Source organism: Polypterus senegalus, chromosome 1, assembly GCF_016835505.1.
Source record: "Polypterus senegalus isolate Bchr_013 chromosome 1, ASM1683550v1, whole genome shotgun sequence".
NCBI lineage: Eukaryota > Metazoa > Chordata > Cladistia > Polypteriformes > Polypteridae > Polypterus > Polypterus senegalus.
This window is the reverse complement of record NC_053154.1, coordinates 80,592,352-80,609,195: the sequence shown is the minus strand read 5'-3', so window position 1 is coordinate 80,609,195 and position 16,844 is coordinate 80,592,352. Positions and strand designations below refer to the sequence as shown.

The 16,844-nt window shown below is 37.1% G+C and overlaps 1 protein-coding gene across 2 annotated transcripts in view; it reads left to right on the top strand.

Moving 5' to 3' along the window:
• The window catches only part of c1h1orf43 (chromosome 1 C1orf43 homolog), a 39,970-nt gene that overhangs the window by 15,460 nt on the left and 7,666 nt on the right, over positions 1 to 16,844 (top strand). For both annotated transcript variants that reach the window (XM_039751875.1, XM_039751882.1), the window contains exons 3-6: positions 873 to 990; positions 6,549 to 6,602; positions 9,485 to 9,651; positions 9,963 to 10,021. In XM_039751875.1, coding sequence (XP_039607809.1) covers positions 873 to 990; positions 6,549 to 6,602; positions 9,485 to 9,651; positions 9,963 to 10,021 — 398 coding nt within the window. The remainder of the gene's footprint in view (positions 1 to 872; positions 991 to 6,548; positions 6,603 to 9,484; positions 9,652 to 9,962; positions 10,022 to 16,844) is intronic.

The following is a 16,844-nucleotide window of genomic DNA, read 5'->3' as shown; positions in this document are numbered from 1 at the left end:
TGAACTGCTTGTAGATAAGGTTAGTCTTTTATTGGTGTCAACATATTGCAGTAGTTTTATTAAAAATAAGTATCGGCTGTTCTAAAACCGTTCACATGTAAGATGCCCGTGCATTGTGTCATCCTCGGGAGCCCGAATTCCTGGGAATGGATAAACCCGTCCGGGAATGGATTCCCTAGTACCTAAGAACATGCAAATGAAATCAATGAGCTGCAAAGCAATGGCAAGATCAAAGCTAGGTACAACAACCTCATTTTGCATGAGTTATCTAAACTGTAAATACATCCTGAGAAATTTCCCATTCTGAGGAGACCTGCTCTGAAATTTGCATCCCTATTTGGGACAACCTACTCCAGTGGGCAGTTTTTTTTTTTTATTTCAGAACAGACTCTTGCAAAGACTTCCACTCAAGACTCACTGACTAAAACCTAGAAAGTCACTACCATCTGACATCAGATGCCCCAACAAAAAGAAGCATTTCCAGCCATTGTATTAGAGAGGTTAGTGTGATATGTATTCAGTAATTTAGTATAGCCCTTGAAGGATGTTATGTAAAAAAATGAAATGGCCCTTGATAGGAAAAAGGTTCACCACCCCCCTACAATAGGCACTTGTTTTAGGTTCTTCATATACTTTCTTAATATATGGATGCCTCTAGTAATTGCACTGCATTTCATTGTTTAGATATAATTTTGCTTTGAATGACTAAGCCTTAAAGCAAGAATATTATCAACTATAAAATACAATACTGTATACAGTTGACTTGTGTCTCCCGTGTTCATGTCCTCATCTTCAACTGGACATTTCTCCATGTATTTTTTTGCAATTATTTCCTGCTTTTAATTTTATCTTGTGCTTTTTTAATCATTTAGGAGCTAAAGGAAGAAATTGACACTCGTTTGTCAAAGGTCCAAGGCATAAAATATGAACCTAGGCTTCTGGCTGAAAGTGATGAACGCCTTTGTCAGCAGCAGGACCTTGGCAGCCAATGTAAGTAGGCTCTGTTAGAAAGGTCTACAGTTGACAATGTTGCATTCCATTTACCTTGGAACTTGGATGTTGGAGCTGGGAATGACTTCACAACTGTGTTGACTGCTTTCCAGTAAAACATTCAGAAAATCAATGTGGGCACATCCAGGAAAATTTTTGTTGTGTTTGTTCCATCAGAATAAATATCAGTTGATAACAGTGCATTATGCAGTATTCTGCATATCCAAACATTGTGGAAACATGTCCACAGATAGAGTTTGGATAGTAATGTGTGTACAACCGATTTAATGTGAAACAAATAAACAGAACTGCTAAAAAGAGTATAATACTGCAGCATTCACTAAAGTTCGTAGTGTACATCACCATTTTGGATTGATGTCATGATCTGAAGTCAGAAAAACTCTTGATTTGACAGACATACCTCCAAGTTTCTGAGTTGGAAATTCAACTTAGAGGTGTTCCAGTAGAAAATTCCAACTAGGAACTTGGAAATTCTGACTTTGCACTTCAAATGGAATGCAGCATTATTCCATGTGCCTTCCTTTAATTGAGTTTACAGAATTAAAAAAAAGATTCCGGTTTCATGGAAGTTATGGGTAATATTTGTTAGTTTGGTACTGTATAAGATTTAAAGTACAACTAAACAGCAGCTGATGGTGAGCATAAATGGATAAGAATATTGGCTACATACATAAATGTTAGTGACTTAATATTCCTAAAATACATTTATTCCAATTTAGGGTTTATTGTGTGCTGGAGCAAATGCAGGCAGTGCTGGGTGTAACAGCACCAGCCCTGGATAAGTCACCAGTTTAATACACAGTGAATGAAAATTGAATATGAATCGGTAATAAGAGGATGAAAAGATAGCTAGGTGTACTTTGTTATAGAAGCCTGTATAGTTAGGGTTAGGGTGGTTAGTAGTATTAATAGTGCTATGCAGAAATATAGGGGATAGAACTACTATTTACTATTCGGAGAGATAACCATTAGCTTCAGTAACTGCTTATCTTTTGAGTTATCCTTAAATCCAACTAATGCCATAATGACAAAAAATAAATAAATAAAAAGAGGCTATTAACAAAATGGTAATAAACAGATGGGTGCAGCATCTGGGATAGAGCTAACTACTCTTTATTTATTTTTTTTATCCTGATATGGTTGCAAACTTTAAATAAGTCACTTATAGGCATTGCCCAGAAAAGGTATGTGGTGATGTGAATTTTAAATAGAAATTGGTGGGTGCTTAGTGATCAGAGCTTTGGGGTTATATATAGCCAGGAGTTTAGAGTACAGCGTAAGCAGTATTGGTGACAAGTGACAGCCCAGTTTAGTGTTTCTTATAATGTGATATTTGAATTGATGAGATAAAACATTAATGATGTTGAATATATTGTTTTAATGATACCAGTTTACTTTCAACCAAATTCTGTGTGCTAGTGCATGCTCCAAAACGTGGCCCAATTTTGGCAATCAAACACATTTTCTGCACATAAGGACAAAGAAACAGATTGAGAGGAACTTGAATTAGATGCACTATTGATGTGGAGAAGCAAGTGAACACTTTGAGTAGCTGTACAGAACTTGAAGCCAGTCTGGTGAGGAAGGGTAATTTTAGAGAACACCCCTCCACCTAACATGACATTACTCAGTGATTAACATTAAAATGTAATGAAGTATCATTTAGATTATCGAGTACCTATAAATATCACATAAATACCAAAGTGTATAATCATACTGCAGGCAAATGTCACAAAACGTGTTTGTTTTTTTTTTAAGGGAAGACTACAACCCATATCATTTTAATTTATTCTCCCTACTCAATATGGGGGAATGTTTTATCGTTTGATAAGACCAGGGTAAACGTTTTTGGCCTCGGTTCCAAAAGTGTTCTGTGCAGAAGAGTTCATCTTTCCAGTTGATAGATCTTGATATCCCACAGAGTAAGATAAAATTGTAAAATGTAGGTGTTCTAATTTGATAAAGACCTGTTCAGACAGGCTGAATTATTAAAGGTGTGGAAACTTACACAACCACAGAATAGTGTTGGGTTCGTGGTCTTGATCTCACATGACATCATATTGCTTTAGCTTTAACATCAATGACAGTTGAAATTTGAGGAAGGATATATGGATTTACAGTGCATCCGGAAAATATTCACAGCGCATCACTTTTTCCACATTTTGTTATGTTACAGCCTTATTCCAGAATGGATTAAATTCATTTTTTTCCTCAGAATTCTACACACAACACCCCATAATGACAACGTGAAAAAAGTTTACTTGAGATTTTTGCAAATTTATTAAAAATAAAAAAATTGAGAAAGCACATGTACATAAGTATTCATTCACAGCCTTTGCCATGAAGCCCAAAATTGAGCTCAGGTGCATCCTGTTTCCCCTGATCATCCTTGAGATGTTTCTGCAGCTTAATTGCAGTCCACCTGTGGTAAATTCAGTTGATTGGACATGATTTGGAAAGGAACACACCTGTCTATATAAGGTCCCACAGTTGACAGTTCATGTCAGAGCACAAACCAAGCATGAAGTCAAAGGAATTGTCTGTAGACCTCCGAGACAGGATTGTCTCGAGGCACAAATCTGGGGAAGGTTACAGGAAAATTTCTTCTGCTTTGAAGGTCTCAATGAGCACAGTGGCCTCCATCATCCGTAAGTGGAAGAAGTTTTAAACCACCAGGACTCTTCCTAGAGCTGGCCAGACATCTAAACTGAACGATCGGGGGAGAAGGGCCTTCGTCAGGGAGGTGACCAAGAACCCGATGGTCACTGTGTCAGAGCTCCAGAGGTCCTCTGTGGAGAGAGGAGAACCTTCCAGAAGGACAACCATCTCTGCAGCAATCCACCAATCAGGCCTTTATGGTAGAGTGGCCAGACAGAAGCCACTTCTTAGTAGAGTTTGCCAAAAGGCACCTGAAGGACTCTCGGACCATGAGAAACAAAATTTGGTGTGAATGCCAGGCGTCACGTTTGGAGGAAACCAGGCATCGTTTATCGCCAGGGCAATACCATCCCTACAGTGAAGCATGGTGATGGCAGCATCATGCTGTGGGGATGATTTTCAGCGGCAGGAACAGGGTGACTAGTCAGGATAAAGGGAAAGATGACTGCAACAGTGTACAGAGACATCCCAGATGAAAGCCTGCTCCAGAGAGCTGTTGACCTCAGACTGGGGCGACCGTTCATCTTTCAGCAGGACAACGACTCTAAGCACACAGCCAAGATATTAAAGGAGTGGCTTCAGGACAACACTGTGAATGTCCTTGAGTGGCCCAGCCAGAACCCAGACTTGAATCCGATTGAAGATCTCTCCAGAGATGTTCAAAATGGCTGTGCACCGACGCTTCCCATCCAACCTGATGGAGCTTGAGAGCTGCTGCAAAGAGGAATGGGTGAAACTGGCCAAGGATAGGTGTGCCAAGCTTGTGGCATCATATTCAAAAAGACTTCAGGCTGTAATTGCTGCCAAAGGTGCATTGACAAAGTATTGAGCAAAGGCTGTGAATACTTATGTACATGTGATTTTTCAGTGTTTTTTTTATAAATACATTTGCAAAAGCCTCAAATAAACTTTTTTCACATTGTCATTATGGGGTGTTGTGTGTAGAATTCTGAGGAAAAAAAATGAATTTAATCCATTTGGGAATAAGGCTGTAACATAACAAAATGTGGAAAAAGTGATGCGCTGTGAATACTTTCCGGATGCACTGTATGATTCTCATTTAATGTGCTTGTGAATATTAACAAATTGTATTCATCTGTAGTACCCATACGTAGATGGACCTTGGTTTCCAAACAACTTCCATTCATGCAGATGCTTGTAATCCAGTTTTGTATGCATATTGGAACTTGCATTGAGAATGTTAATTAATGGAGAAATCGGAACAAAAGACAATTTCAACAAAAATGACCCAAAGGTATTTACAGTATATTGATGTTATATTTGAGCATCCTCTAGTTTTTGATAATGATACAGTAAGTCATAGAGAAAAAGCACGATGGCATAAAAATCCACCACTATCTGACTATTAACCCCTCAATCGAGACTTGCTGTCTTTATTGAAGGAATGATCGTAGTGTTGCGTCCCCATCTAGTTGCTATACTTCCTGAGATGATGTGGCTGGGATGTGCTAAGAAACACAAGTGGTTTGTTTCTATTACTAGGCTATACAGTGATCTTCAGTCTTGCTGCTTATCAGCAACAAATCTTATTGTGTGGCTGCACATGTTGTAGGTTACATTCAGTCACAAATGTGCCCAAAAACACAAAATGTATGAAAAAGGCAGCATGGTGTATACTAAGGCAGTACTATTCCTCACTGTTATTGACAGCTGCTCTGTATTAATATGTGTCAAAGCTAGTTTACTTAAAAATGTAAGTTGCTAGATAAATATTTGATTGAAATTCAGTTAAAATGAAAAATGTGGGTGTGTTATGTGCTATTTGTATTTAACTATAATATGTTTTTGTTTTTTTATTTTTGTTTTCCCCTGCATCTTTGGTTAATGCCCACACACACAGATGCAGCAGTAGCCTGCTCATGTTAATTGAAACTTAACTGTTCTATTTCAAGTCATTTTTACCTTTAGGGATTAAAAACTATATTCTGTATATAAATATTCTGTTTTTGATGCCTTTTCACATATAAAAAGTCTATGCTAGTGTTCTGAAAAATAAAACAGCGCCAGCATGATTATTCTCTCAGCTTCTTTAAATTTGTTAGGAAAGCATTTTAGATTTTTTTTTTAACAATTTTTATCTACTTTTTTTCTCCTTATTTCCCATGGGGAATTGCTGTATTGTGGTTTTTAAGCCAGTTATTGCTTTATAATAAGGCATGTGGTCAGACATACAACACACTTGAATTGCAAAGTGGTAGGATGTTTCTGTATAGCAGGGTAATAGCTCTCAAAGAGAGAAAATATGTATGTGACAAATGCAAACTTATTGTTTATGATTAAGGGTGGTTTTGTGGACGCATGCCTGATTCAACATGTTTCTTGGTTAAGTGCCACAATATCAGGTGATAGTTTAGTATTTCAGTTTACCTAACTGCATGCCTTTAAACTTAAGGGAAAAAATTGGTCGCTAAAGGAGATCAATGTGCATAGGACATCTTTCCCTTAATGGTTGGTCATGCTCAGTACTCCTTTTTCTGCACATACGAACCTTCATTTCAGGCACAGCATTAATAACAACAACAATATGGTTTTAGTTTTAAAAATTATTTAAATGTTCCCATTTTTAGGTATTGGCTTCAGCAAAGAGAGTAGTACAGGAATAGACTAAAGACAGGCTCAGACAACTTAGACATAAAAATAGTAAAATAACAAGTTTATATTCCATCATTCACATTCATTAAAAAATATTTTTTTAAAACCAGAGTTACAAAATTATTCATGAACTTTACCCGAACTTTTCCTAATATAAAGAGAATCTAGACTAATTATGTCAAAGTAGCATCAGCTTTTTCAAATTTGAGTGAAATGTTATTTTCATTTTTTGCCATTTTAAAATGTTCTTATTTTTTACTTTTCAGGCTGCTATAATTACCTTTATAGAATGAGAGCTTTGGATGCCATTAGAACATCAGGTTGGTTAATCTTTCTGATTATATATACACTGTTCTTCCCACTATACAAATTTGGAATTAACCTTGCATAAGTAAAAAAGTACTTACTGGTAATTAACAATACCCCAAATTGAGCTGTCAGGGCATACTAACTATGGACCCTACTCTGTCATGAGTGAGAGATATTGTTGTGATTATGTGGTCTGAGGTGCATACAGTGCCTGCTTTGAAACATTTTTTTCCAGGTAAAGCCTTTTATGTATAACTGTGCACATTTTGTCTGGTATTTACCAATAGATTTAAATTGTTACTTTACTAAGACACAAACAGGCAAGTGCAAATAAGTTATTCTATGCATTATAAGCAAAGCAGCATTCATAGTGTTTTATATGCGTGTTTCTCAACTAGTTGGTCATGACCAGGCTGCTGCTGGTGGGTCACAAGTTGCTTTTATATATAATGGTGGTTATGCCGAGTCACTGCTCAAATGATCGAGACTTATCCACCTGTAGCTTTGATAATCACATTTGATTCACCAAGGGGTACTCTCCACACTGTTGTGACAATCAACCAAAGGAGACAGGGTGAGTCGCGAAGACACTTGCATGGGAAAAAGTGGGTCGCAACACAAAAAATGTTGAAAAACACTACAAAACAGAATTTTACAGTGGAATATGGTAATGCATTATTTAATACATGCTCATTGGTTCAAGTGAACAAGTAAAATTGTAAATTTAAATCTGTTATATTAAAAAAGTTTTCTGTTTTGACCACTCCCCTCCATACTGCTCGCCCAATTACTCCTCCTGCGCACATCCTCTCTCCGTACCACCCTGTGACACTCCAGTGCTGTTAACTTGCCCATCAATGCAGTCGGTTATAATGCCAAGGCAGAAAAGCAAATTATCTATTCAGGAACATCAAATTTTAGATCACGATAGAAAAACAGCAGTAAGTACTGATAATGAATGTTGTAAAAAAGAAAATTAACGAAAAAGAGCTGCCTGTAATAAAAATCAAGGACAAAGAATTGTCAAATAAATGTGAAAGAGAAGAATATCCCAAACCATATGTGGGATATTTATAAAATTTTACAAAACTTTATAAAATGTAAATTGGAGGATAAAGTAATTCATAATATTGTTTTTGATGAGACATTAATGTAATAAAATTTTTTATTTACTTTTTTATGTTTTATTTTTTTACTACTACTTTTTTACTTTTTGCTATGTTTTTATTATTCATTGGTATTTAAAATAGACAGTTGTAGTGAAATACTCAAGTAACTGATTTGCTGTCTATAATAACTACGGACCAAACCATCTTCCTCCCAGGCCCCGCGTACTCTTCTGTATACCAACTCTTTAACTATAATCGCTTTCTCTAACGGAGGGGCACCTCGACACCCTTTGAGTGGCTCAGTGAAGAAGAAAAAAAAAAACGCAACAATCATATCTTTCCACTCATTTTCTGAACAACCAATAAAATGATTGCTAATCCATCACTGGTCATGCCCAGCCAGTTTACAGTCTCCATTTAACCAGTCCTAAACATCTTCAAGATAAGGGAGTAAACCAGATAGAACCCATGGAGGCTCTTGGGAGTATGCAAGCATTGACTGGACTGGGATTAAATCCCTGTAGTTGTAAATGAGCAATGTTACCCAGTACACTACTCTTCTCCCAATTCAAAATATCAAATATTACAGCGGTTGTATATTTTTTTTTTCCATTTTGCCTGTCTAAACTGGAAAGTTTTATAATGTAAGCATACAGAAACACAAGTCACTTGTCAATGCAGAATTAGCTGCAGCTAATTTTTTGCTTTGTGGCCTCCTCCACATTAACCTATCGTCTGTGGGGGATGAGCGAAAGCATTAGAGTTCTTCAAAAATTTCAGTCTCAGGTTTTTGATGGACATCAGAGTTTTAGGGTCTCCTAATATCGAAAACATCAATATTTCAATGGGGTGTGTGTGTGTTAATTTCTTGAGGACGGTCTATAGCTAAAATGACTGGATGGAAAATGCCAAACTCGAAACTTAGCCTGTTATGAAATGATGATGTGCTGATTGATTTTTGAGCCAAATCGTGCAAGAGAAAGAGTAACCCTCAAATATCATAATTCTGCAATTAATTATAAATTCTTCTCGTCAAGTGCTGTCATAATGACCTATTTTATGATCAGAAAGATCAGTATCAGAGTGATAATTACTGAAAGGGTGCAACGCCTACTGATGCTCATGTCCAAATAGTTTTTGTACATTAGATTTTTTTTTTAAATCATGCTGTAAATCACTTTAACATGAATGTAGAAGAAAAGCAGCTTGTTTTATCATTGCTGTACATTTGCAGAAGTGCTTTCTTTTATGGCTGCACTTTTAACTAATGAGCCTCTAACTAGTTATATTAACTTCTGCTTGTACCTGCAGTTCTTTAAACCTTTCAAATGACATCTTTCTGTTTTGTTTCTCATCTGTCTAGCTGAGATGAAAGTTGCAGGCAATATACAGTATGTTTAATTTATTGTGTCATTTTTTCAAAATTGACATTTACTGCCACACGGGTTACTGTTTTGCCTTCACTTTTGTACAAAAAAGGTGAATTTTCCTCTTAACATTTTAGGTATTATAATGTCAGCTATTATACTGCTAGTTTCAGTATTCATTAATTAAAGACTTGCACCAAACTAATTGCCTCTGTGGGAGTATTTGCTGACTAGTCCTGAAGTAACCACTATATTTATTTATGTTTATCAGTTTTATCTTTTTTTGACTCTCTTTCTTTCCTTTAAAATATAGAGTAGTCATAAAAATGTTCATTTTCAAACTGTTTTATATTGTCATTTATTTATTGGTTAATTTTTTGTCATTCTGCAAAACCATGCTGTTTTTGTTTCTTTCAGATATTCCCTTTCATGATATTGGGAAAAATCCCAAGTCTTTAACTGGCAAAAATTTCAAAACGTTTCTTTTGGAACTGAGTACATCTAATTCACCTTTTAAGGGACTTAGGAAGAACCTAATAGACACTTTACTAGAAGGTTATGATTTGGCTCGTCATGGTACTGGGGTAAGAGATGCCATTTCTTTTTTTTTTCTTTTCTTTATATTTATTTTTGGTTTACAGTACAGTACTCAGAATTTGAACAAAATTAGCCTGTATCCTTCGGTTGTGGTCAGAAAAACAGTCAAGTACGTTTTTTTTCTTTCTTAGAAAAGTGAGTCATTTCAGGGTCTTATAAGTTCCATCTAAGTATGTTAATTCAGAGAGAGATTTATATTGGTCATGTTCACATTTTACCTCTATTAATAATATTTTTTGGTGTAATATATAACATATGTAAGCTGCTGCATGGCTTAGTATTGTCTTCTTATCTTAAGGTATTTGGAGAAGCAGAGTACTTGAAGTACCAAGAAGCCTTAACTGAGCTTGCAGCTGTGTAAGTAAATCCGTGAAACTTGAACCCTTGAGTTTTCTTTGCCTTAAATACAAGTAAGCCATATGGTAGTCTGCTAGCATGTGTTTTCAATTTGTATTTATTTTTTCTTTTCAAATTGCACAAAATTTCCAAAGACAGTCCATGTTCAGAGATTGGTTAAGTATATTCTCTGTGCCTTGTGCATAAGACAGGTGTTCAGTCCTGAATATAATTGTATACTTTTTTTGTTAAGAATAACTGGCTCTGACAAGTGAGTTGCAGCTTCTTGTGAATCTTTTTATAGCTGTCACCTGGTGCTTATGGATCACTGACTCTGCTGCAGTAGACTGACAGTTCTGTGAGCCTATAAATGTGGTGATGAATAAGGACTGTGTCTGTGTTTAACAACCTCGTATACCAAGATCTTAATCTCAGAAGCTTATTTGTATTTTTGTTTTTTTACTGTCACCGTTTAGTCATTTTAGTTTTGTAGAGTTGTAATGGTCAGAATACATTGATAAGTGTTTTAAAAGTTATGAAAATTTAAGTAAATTGCTAATAGTGTAATGCTTATTTGTAGCATGGTAAAACTGAAGAACATATTCAGTATACATAAGTTTTATTCTTCACATTTTTAATTTGGGGTTTACCTTATATCTCTTGTCTCATGAATTGTTGACATTTAAAATATAGTGGCAGTAATATTTTAAAAATCTTATTCTAGTAGTTTTAAAATAAAATTTCTGTGTTACAATTTTAGGGAAAAAAGTATCAAAACATTTGAAGACATCATTTATCTTTTTATGTAGCAAAAGCCACTGTTATTAAATGCATAACCCTAACTAGCTCAAAACAATAAAAAACCTTAAGAAATAACTCTGTAGTAATGTTTAAAGATTGTACCAAGGGTTTTTTTGCAGAGTTCCTTCAAACTTGTAATAGTTAAGTTTTACTTTATTTATCTTAGTTTTAGATTGTGATCCAATTTCTGGTGGACGTGTTTATAATACAACACATAATGTCTTGAAAAGGTATTCAGCCATCAGCTTTTTTTCACACATAAATGACAGGGAATTTTAATTTCTAAGTCCAACACTATTTCAAAGTGCTAGCCACTAAGGAACAAAATTATAAACCATTTAATCTCTTTCATTACTTGGTTAACCAATTTTCTTCATTTTAATTCTCTTCATTTGGTTCATTGTCTCACTGCATGACAAATCTTCTCCTCTGTTTAAGCTTTCCAGTAGAGTGGAGCATATTATCCTCTAAGATCTGTCTGTGTTGTTCAATATGCATCTTTCCCATCAGTCTTGAACAGGTTGCTAGTTGCTGCTGCTTAAAAGCATCTTCATTATGTGATGCTTCCACCACTACATTTTACAGTGGAGGTGGTGCCACTTGACTGATGTGTAGTATTGGATTTACACCATACATGCTGGTTAGTGTTCATGCCACATCATCCCAGGTTAGTCTAATCATACCACAGGATTTTATGCCACATCTTTGCAGTAACTTCCAACTAGTGTTTTTCAAATTCTTTGAAGGCATATTTCCATTTCATGCAGGGCATTTTCCTTGCTGTTCTTTCATAAAGTCTTTTAACATCGTCTCCTATTGTAGTCACCGACTTCTGCAACTCAAATGACTCTTGGTGTCACAGTAGCCTCTCTGAAAAGTAATATTCTTATTTGTTGGGTAAAGCCAATGTCACATTACACAACATTGTACTTGTTGGGTAGTTAAGCTGAAGTTGCTGATCTTACACAGTTAGGTCCATAAATATTTGGACAGAGACAACTTTTTTCTAATTTTGGTTCTGTACATTGCCATAATGAATTTTAAATAAAACAACTCGGATGCAGTTGAAGTGCAGACTTTAAGCTTTAATTCAGTGGGTTGAACAAAAAGATTGCATAAAAATGTGAGGGAACTAAAGCATTTTTTTAACACAATCCCTTTATTTCAAGGGATCAAAAGTAATTGGACAAATTCAATAACTGGAAATGTTCATTTCTAATACTTGGTTGAAAACCCTTTGTTGGCAATGACAGCCTGAAGTCTTAAACTCATGGACATCACCAGATGCTGGGTTTCCTCCTTTTTAATGCTCTGCCACGCCTTTACTGCAGCGGCTTTCAGTTGCTGTTTGTTTGTGGGCCTTTCTGTCTAAAGTTTAGTCTTCAGCAAGTGAAATGCATGCTCAGTTGGGTTAAGATCAGGTGACTGATTTGGCCATTCAAGACTTTTCCACTTCTTTGCTTTAATAAACTCCTGGGTTGCTTTGGCTGTATGTTTTGGGTCATTGGGCGTCATTTCATGATACAGATGGACAATCAATTTGACTGCATTTAGCTAGAATTGAGCAGACAGTATGTCTCTGAACACCTCAGAATTCATTCGGCTGCTTCTGTCCCGTGTCACATCATCAATAAACACTAGTGTCCCAGTGCCACTGGCAGCCATGCACGCCCAAGCCATCACACTGCCTCCACCGTGTTTTACAGATGATGTGGTATGCTTTGGATAATGAGATGTTCCACACCTTCTCCATACTTTTTTCTTACCATCATTCTGGTAGAAGTTGATCTTGGTTTCATCTGTCCAAAGAATGATTTTCCAGAAATGTGCTGGCTTTTTTAGATGTTCTTTAGCAAAGTCCAATCTAGCCTTTCTATTCTTGAGGCTTATGAGTGGCTTGCACCTTGCAGTGCACCCTCTGTATTTACTTTCATGCAGTCTTTATGGTAGACTTGGATATTGATATGCCTACCCCTGAAAAGTGTTGTTCACTTGGTTGGCTGTTGTGAAGGGGTTTCTCTTCACTATGAAAATGATTCTGCAATTATCCACCACTGTTGTCTTCCATGGACGTCCAGGTCTTTTTGCGTTGCTAAGTTCACCAGTGCTTGCTTTCTTTCTCAGGATGTACCAAACTGTAGATTTTGCCACTCATAATATTGTAGCAGTTTCTCAGATGGGTTTTTTTCTGTTTTCGCAGCTTAAGGATGGCTTCTTTAACCTGCATGGAGAGCTCCTTTGACCGCATGTTGTCTGTTCACAGCAAAATCTTCCACATGCAAGCACCACACCTCAAATCATCTTAAGGCCTTTTATCTGCTTAATTGATAATTACATAATGACAGACTTGCCCACACCTGCCCATGAAATAGCCTTTGAGTCAGTTGTCCAATTACTTTTGAGCCCCTGAAATGAAGGGATTGTGTTAAAAAATGGTTTAGTTCCCTCACATTTTTATGCAATCGTTTTGTTCACCCCACAGAATTAAAGCTGACAGTCTGGCACTTCAACTGCATCTGAGTTGTTTCATTTAACATTCATTGTGGCAATGTACAGAACCAAAATTAGAAAAAGTTGTCTCTGTCCAAATATGTATGGACTTAATTGTAGCTAGACCAGGTCAATTTACATCTGAAAATAGCTAAGACTGTAAAGTTTAGTGAATGTGTGCCTACCTTCCAGTAAAGTCATGTTCACTCATTTTTGACACATCCAGTAACATATGCCTGACAAAGTCGCTGTTCTACAGACAGTTAATGGGTTTGGAGAATTCAGCTGCAAGATCTACCCCTTTTTATTTTTTTCAATTCTGTCATAGTATGAACAAAAAAAATTACACGTTTACTTTCTGTTTGTGAGTTGCAAAACACTCACATGCATTATGTGCATTGTGCTTTCAGATGATCATTATTTGTTGACTCTTATACTCACAGAGCCCACCCCTGCGACTGTCATTGGGGAGAGTTGTGGACTAGTTGAAGTGAGTTGCTAGGTTATTTTAGACAATGGGACTGCCCTTCACAGGAGTGCACCTCCCACATGTTAAGATTTATGTAAATGAAGACTATAACTGAAAATCACTGGAAAAATTGCCAAATATGACATATGGCAGGGGTGCCCAATGCGCCGATCGCGATCGACCATTAGATCGCAAAGGTAGTGCAGGTAGATCGCGTTGCATTCAAAAAAAATTTTTTTTTTAAAATGTTAGTCTATCATATATCCTCCCTATGGCATTTGCCACTTGATTGACATACAGGGCAGCCAGTCTGAGATCTCCTTTCTTCTAACACGCTGGTCATCCCGCAGGCACGATCAAGCACGCAAGCTACTGCAAAACTCTGGGTATCTAAGTGACCTAGTTAGCCTTCCAATTTATATCGACTAAAGAAGGGATTAAAAAAAAAAATTGTTTATGGGCTGGATGTGGAATTGGAAGAGCATTTTTTTTTTTCTTTCACAATGTCACAATCGAAGTGCGTTTGTCTGATCTGTCAATTAATCATTGCTATTCCAAAGAAGAAAAATGTGGAAAGGAACTTTTGAACTGTTCATAAAAACTACAAAACTGACTTCCTTCCGAAAAGCAATCTGAGAAAGGAGAGGGAACTAAAATCACAGTTAATCGGACAGCTGTCATTTTTCACTTGGCTGAATTCAAAAGCAAAGCCAGACACACCGAAGCAATGTTTCGGGTGAGTCACTCGATCATTAAGCATAAGAAGTCCTTCCAAGATGGAGAGATGATAAACGATGCCTTCGTTGAGATAGATGGCTAGGGAGAAATTGCTGCTAAGATTTAAAGACCCCTGGCCGGAGTAAAAGGAGTTTCTCTTTGTCATTAAACGTGCAGAATACAAGCAACTTAATAACGATCAATGGCTGCTAGACTTGGCATTTTTTTTCCCGATCTGACCAACATGTTAAATGAGCTTAATTTACAGCTGCAAGGAAAAGAGAAAACCATGGTTAATATGATTAGCTCAGTTAACACTTTCAAACGAAAAATGCAACATCTGTCCTCAAAGCTGCAGTGCCTTGATTTGGGGAACATCCATAACCTCGCGTCAGAGCTGGAGACGCAATGGAAGGCATGTGTGCAACTTGACAGCATTCGCTACACAGAGCAGATTGAAAATTGTCACTTTTTTTCCATTAGATAAAGACTAACGATTCGAGTGTTGCCCAATGTAGCGAAGTCAGAGTAGTGTTTCTTCTTCACAAATGTACTCAAGTAAAAAGTATGGAGCACTCTGATACTCGGTGTGTATATACACTCACCTAAAGGATTATTAGGAACACCTGTTTAATTTCTCATTAATGCAATTATCTAATCAACCAATCACATGGCAGTTGCTTCAATGCATTTAGGGGTGTGGTCCTGGTCAAGACAATCTCCTGAACTCCAAACTGAATGTCAGAATGGGAAAGAAAGGTGATTTAAGCAATTCTGAGCGTGGCATGGTTGTTGGTGCCAGATGGGCCGTCCTGAAGTATTTCACAATCTGCTCAGTTACTGGGATTTTCACGCACAACCATTTCTAGGGTTTACAAAGAATGGTGTGAAAAGGGAAAAACATCCAGTATGCGGCAGTCCTGTGGGCGAAAATGCCTTGTTGATGCTAGAGGTCAGAGGAGAATGGGCCGACTGATTCAAGCTGATAGAAGAGCAACTTTGACTGAAATAACCACTCGTTACAACTGAGGTATGCAGCAAAGCATTTGTGAAGCCACAACACGCACAACCTTGAGGCGGATGGGCTACAACAGCAGAAGACCCCACTGGGTACCACTCATCTCCACTACAAATAGGAAAAAGAGGCTACAATTTGCATGAGGTCACCAAAATTGGACAGTTGAAGACTGGAAAAATGTTGCCTGGTCTGATGAGTCTCGATTTCTGTTGAGACATTCAAATGGTAGAGTCAGAATTTGGTGTAAACAGAATGAGAACATGGATCCATCATGTCTTGTTACCAGTGTGCAGGCTAGTGGTGGTGGTGTAACGGTGTGGGGGATGTTTTCTTGGCACACTTTAGGCCCCTTAGTGCCAATTGGACATCGTTTAAATGCCACGGGCTACCTGAGCATTGTTTCTGACCATGTCCATCCCTTCATGACCATGTACCCATCCTCTGATGGCTACTTCCAGCAGGATAATGCACCATGTCACAAAGCTCGAATCATTTCAAATTGGTTTCTTGAACATGACAATGAGTTCACTGTACTAAAATGACCCCCACAGTCACCAGATCTCAACCCAATAGAGCATCTTTGGGATGTGGTGGAACGGGAGCTTCGTGCCCTGGATGTGCATCCCACAAATCTCCATCAACTGCAAGATGCTATCCTGTTGGGCCAACATTTCTAAAGAATGCTTTCAGCACCTTGTTGAATTAAGGCAGTTCTGAAGGCGTATTAGTATGGTGTTCCTAATAATCCTTTAGGCTATATATATCTATATATATATATATCTCATTTTTAATGTAGGTAGATGATTTTGACCTGGTCATTTTAAAAGTAGCCTGCGAGCCGAAAAAGTGTGGGAACCCCTGCTTTAAGGTATGTTCAGTGTCTTTGAGATGGTTTTGTATCTTCCCCAAAACTTTGCTTCTGTATAATTCTTTCTAGCATTTACTTTTTTGAACTACTCTGTTGTCTACAGTTTGGTTTGCTTTGTGGAAAATCACAACCATACTATTGAATCTTAGCAAAACCTTTATTCTCATAAATTGAGAACCGATTATCCTTTAACAGTTGAGACCATCAATAAATTGGGTGGGTTGGTATGGTAATGCCCAGCACCAGAAAAAAAGTTACTTCTGTTTACAAATACAGTTCAATTTCTTTTTTTTTCCTTTTGTAGAAATTATATCTATCTATCTATGTCTGTGTATATACACTATACAGTGGTTCCCTTTCAGTACCATGGTTTGGCACTGCAGCCATGTTCTTTTCTCATCCTAATAGCTGCAAAACACTCTTCTGTCAGTAGATGGTGGCAGCAAGCCAACACTGAATCAGGTACTCTATGTGCTCTGTT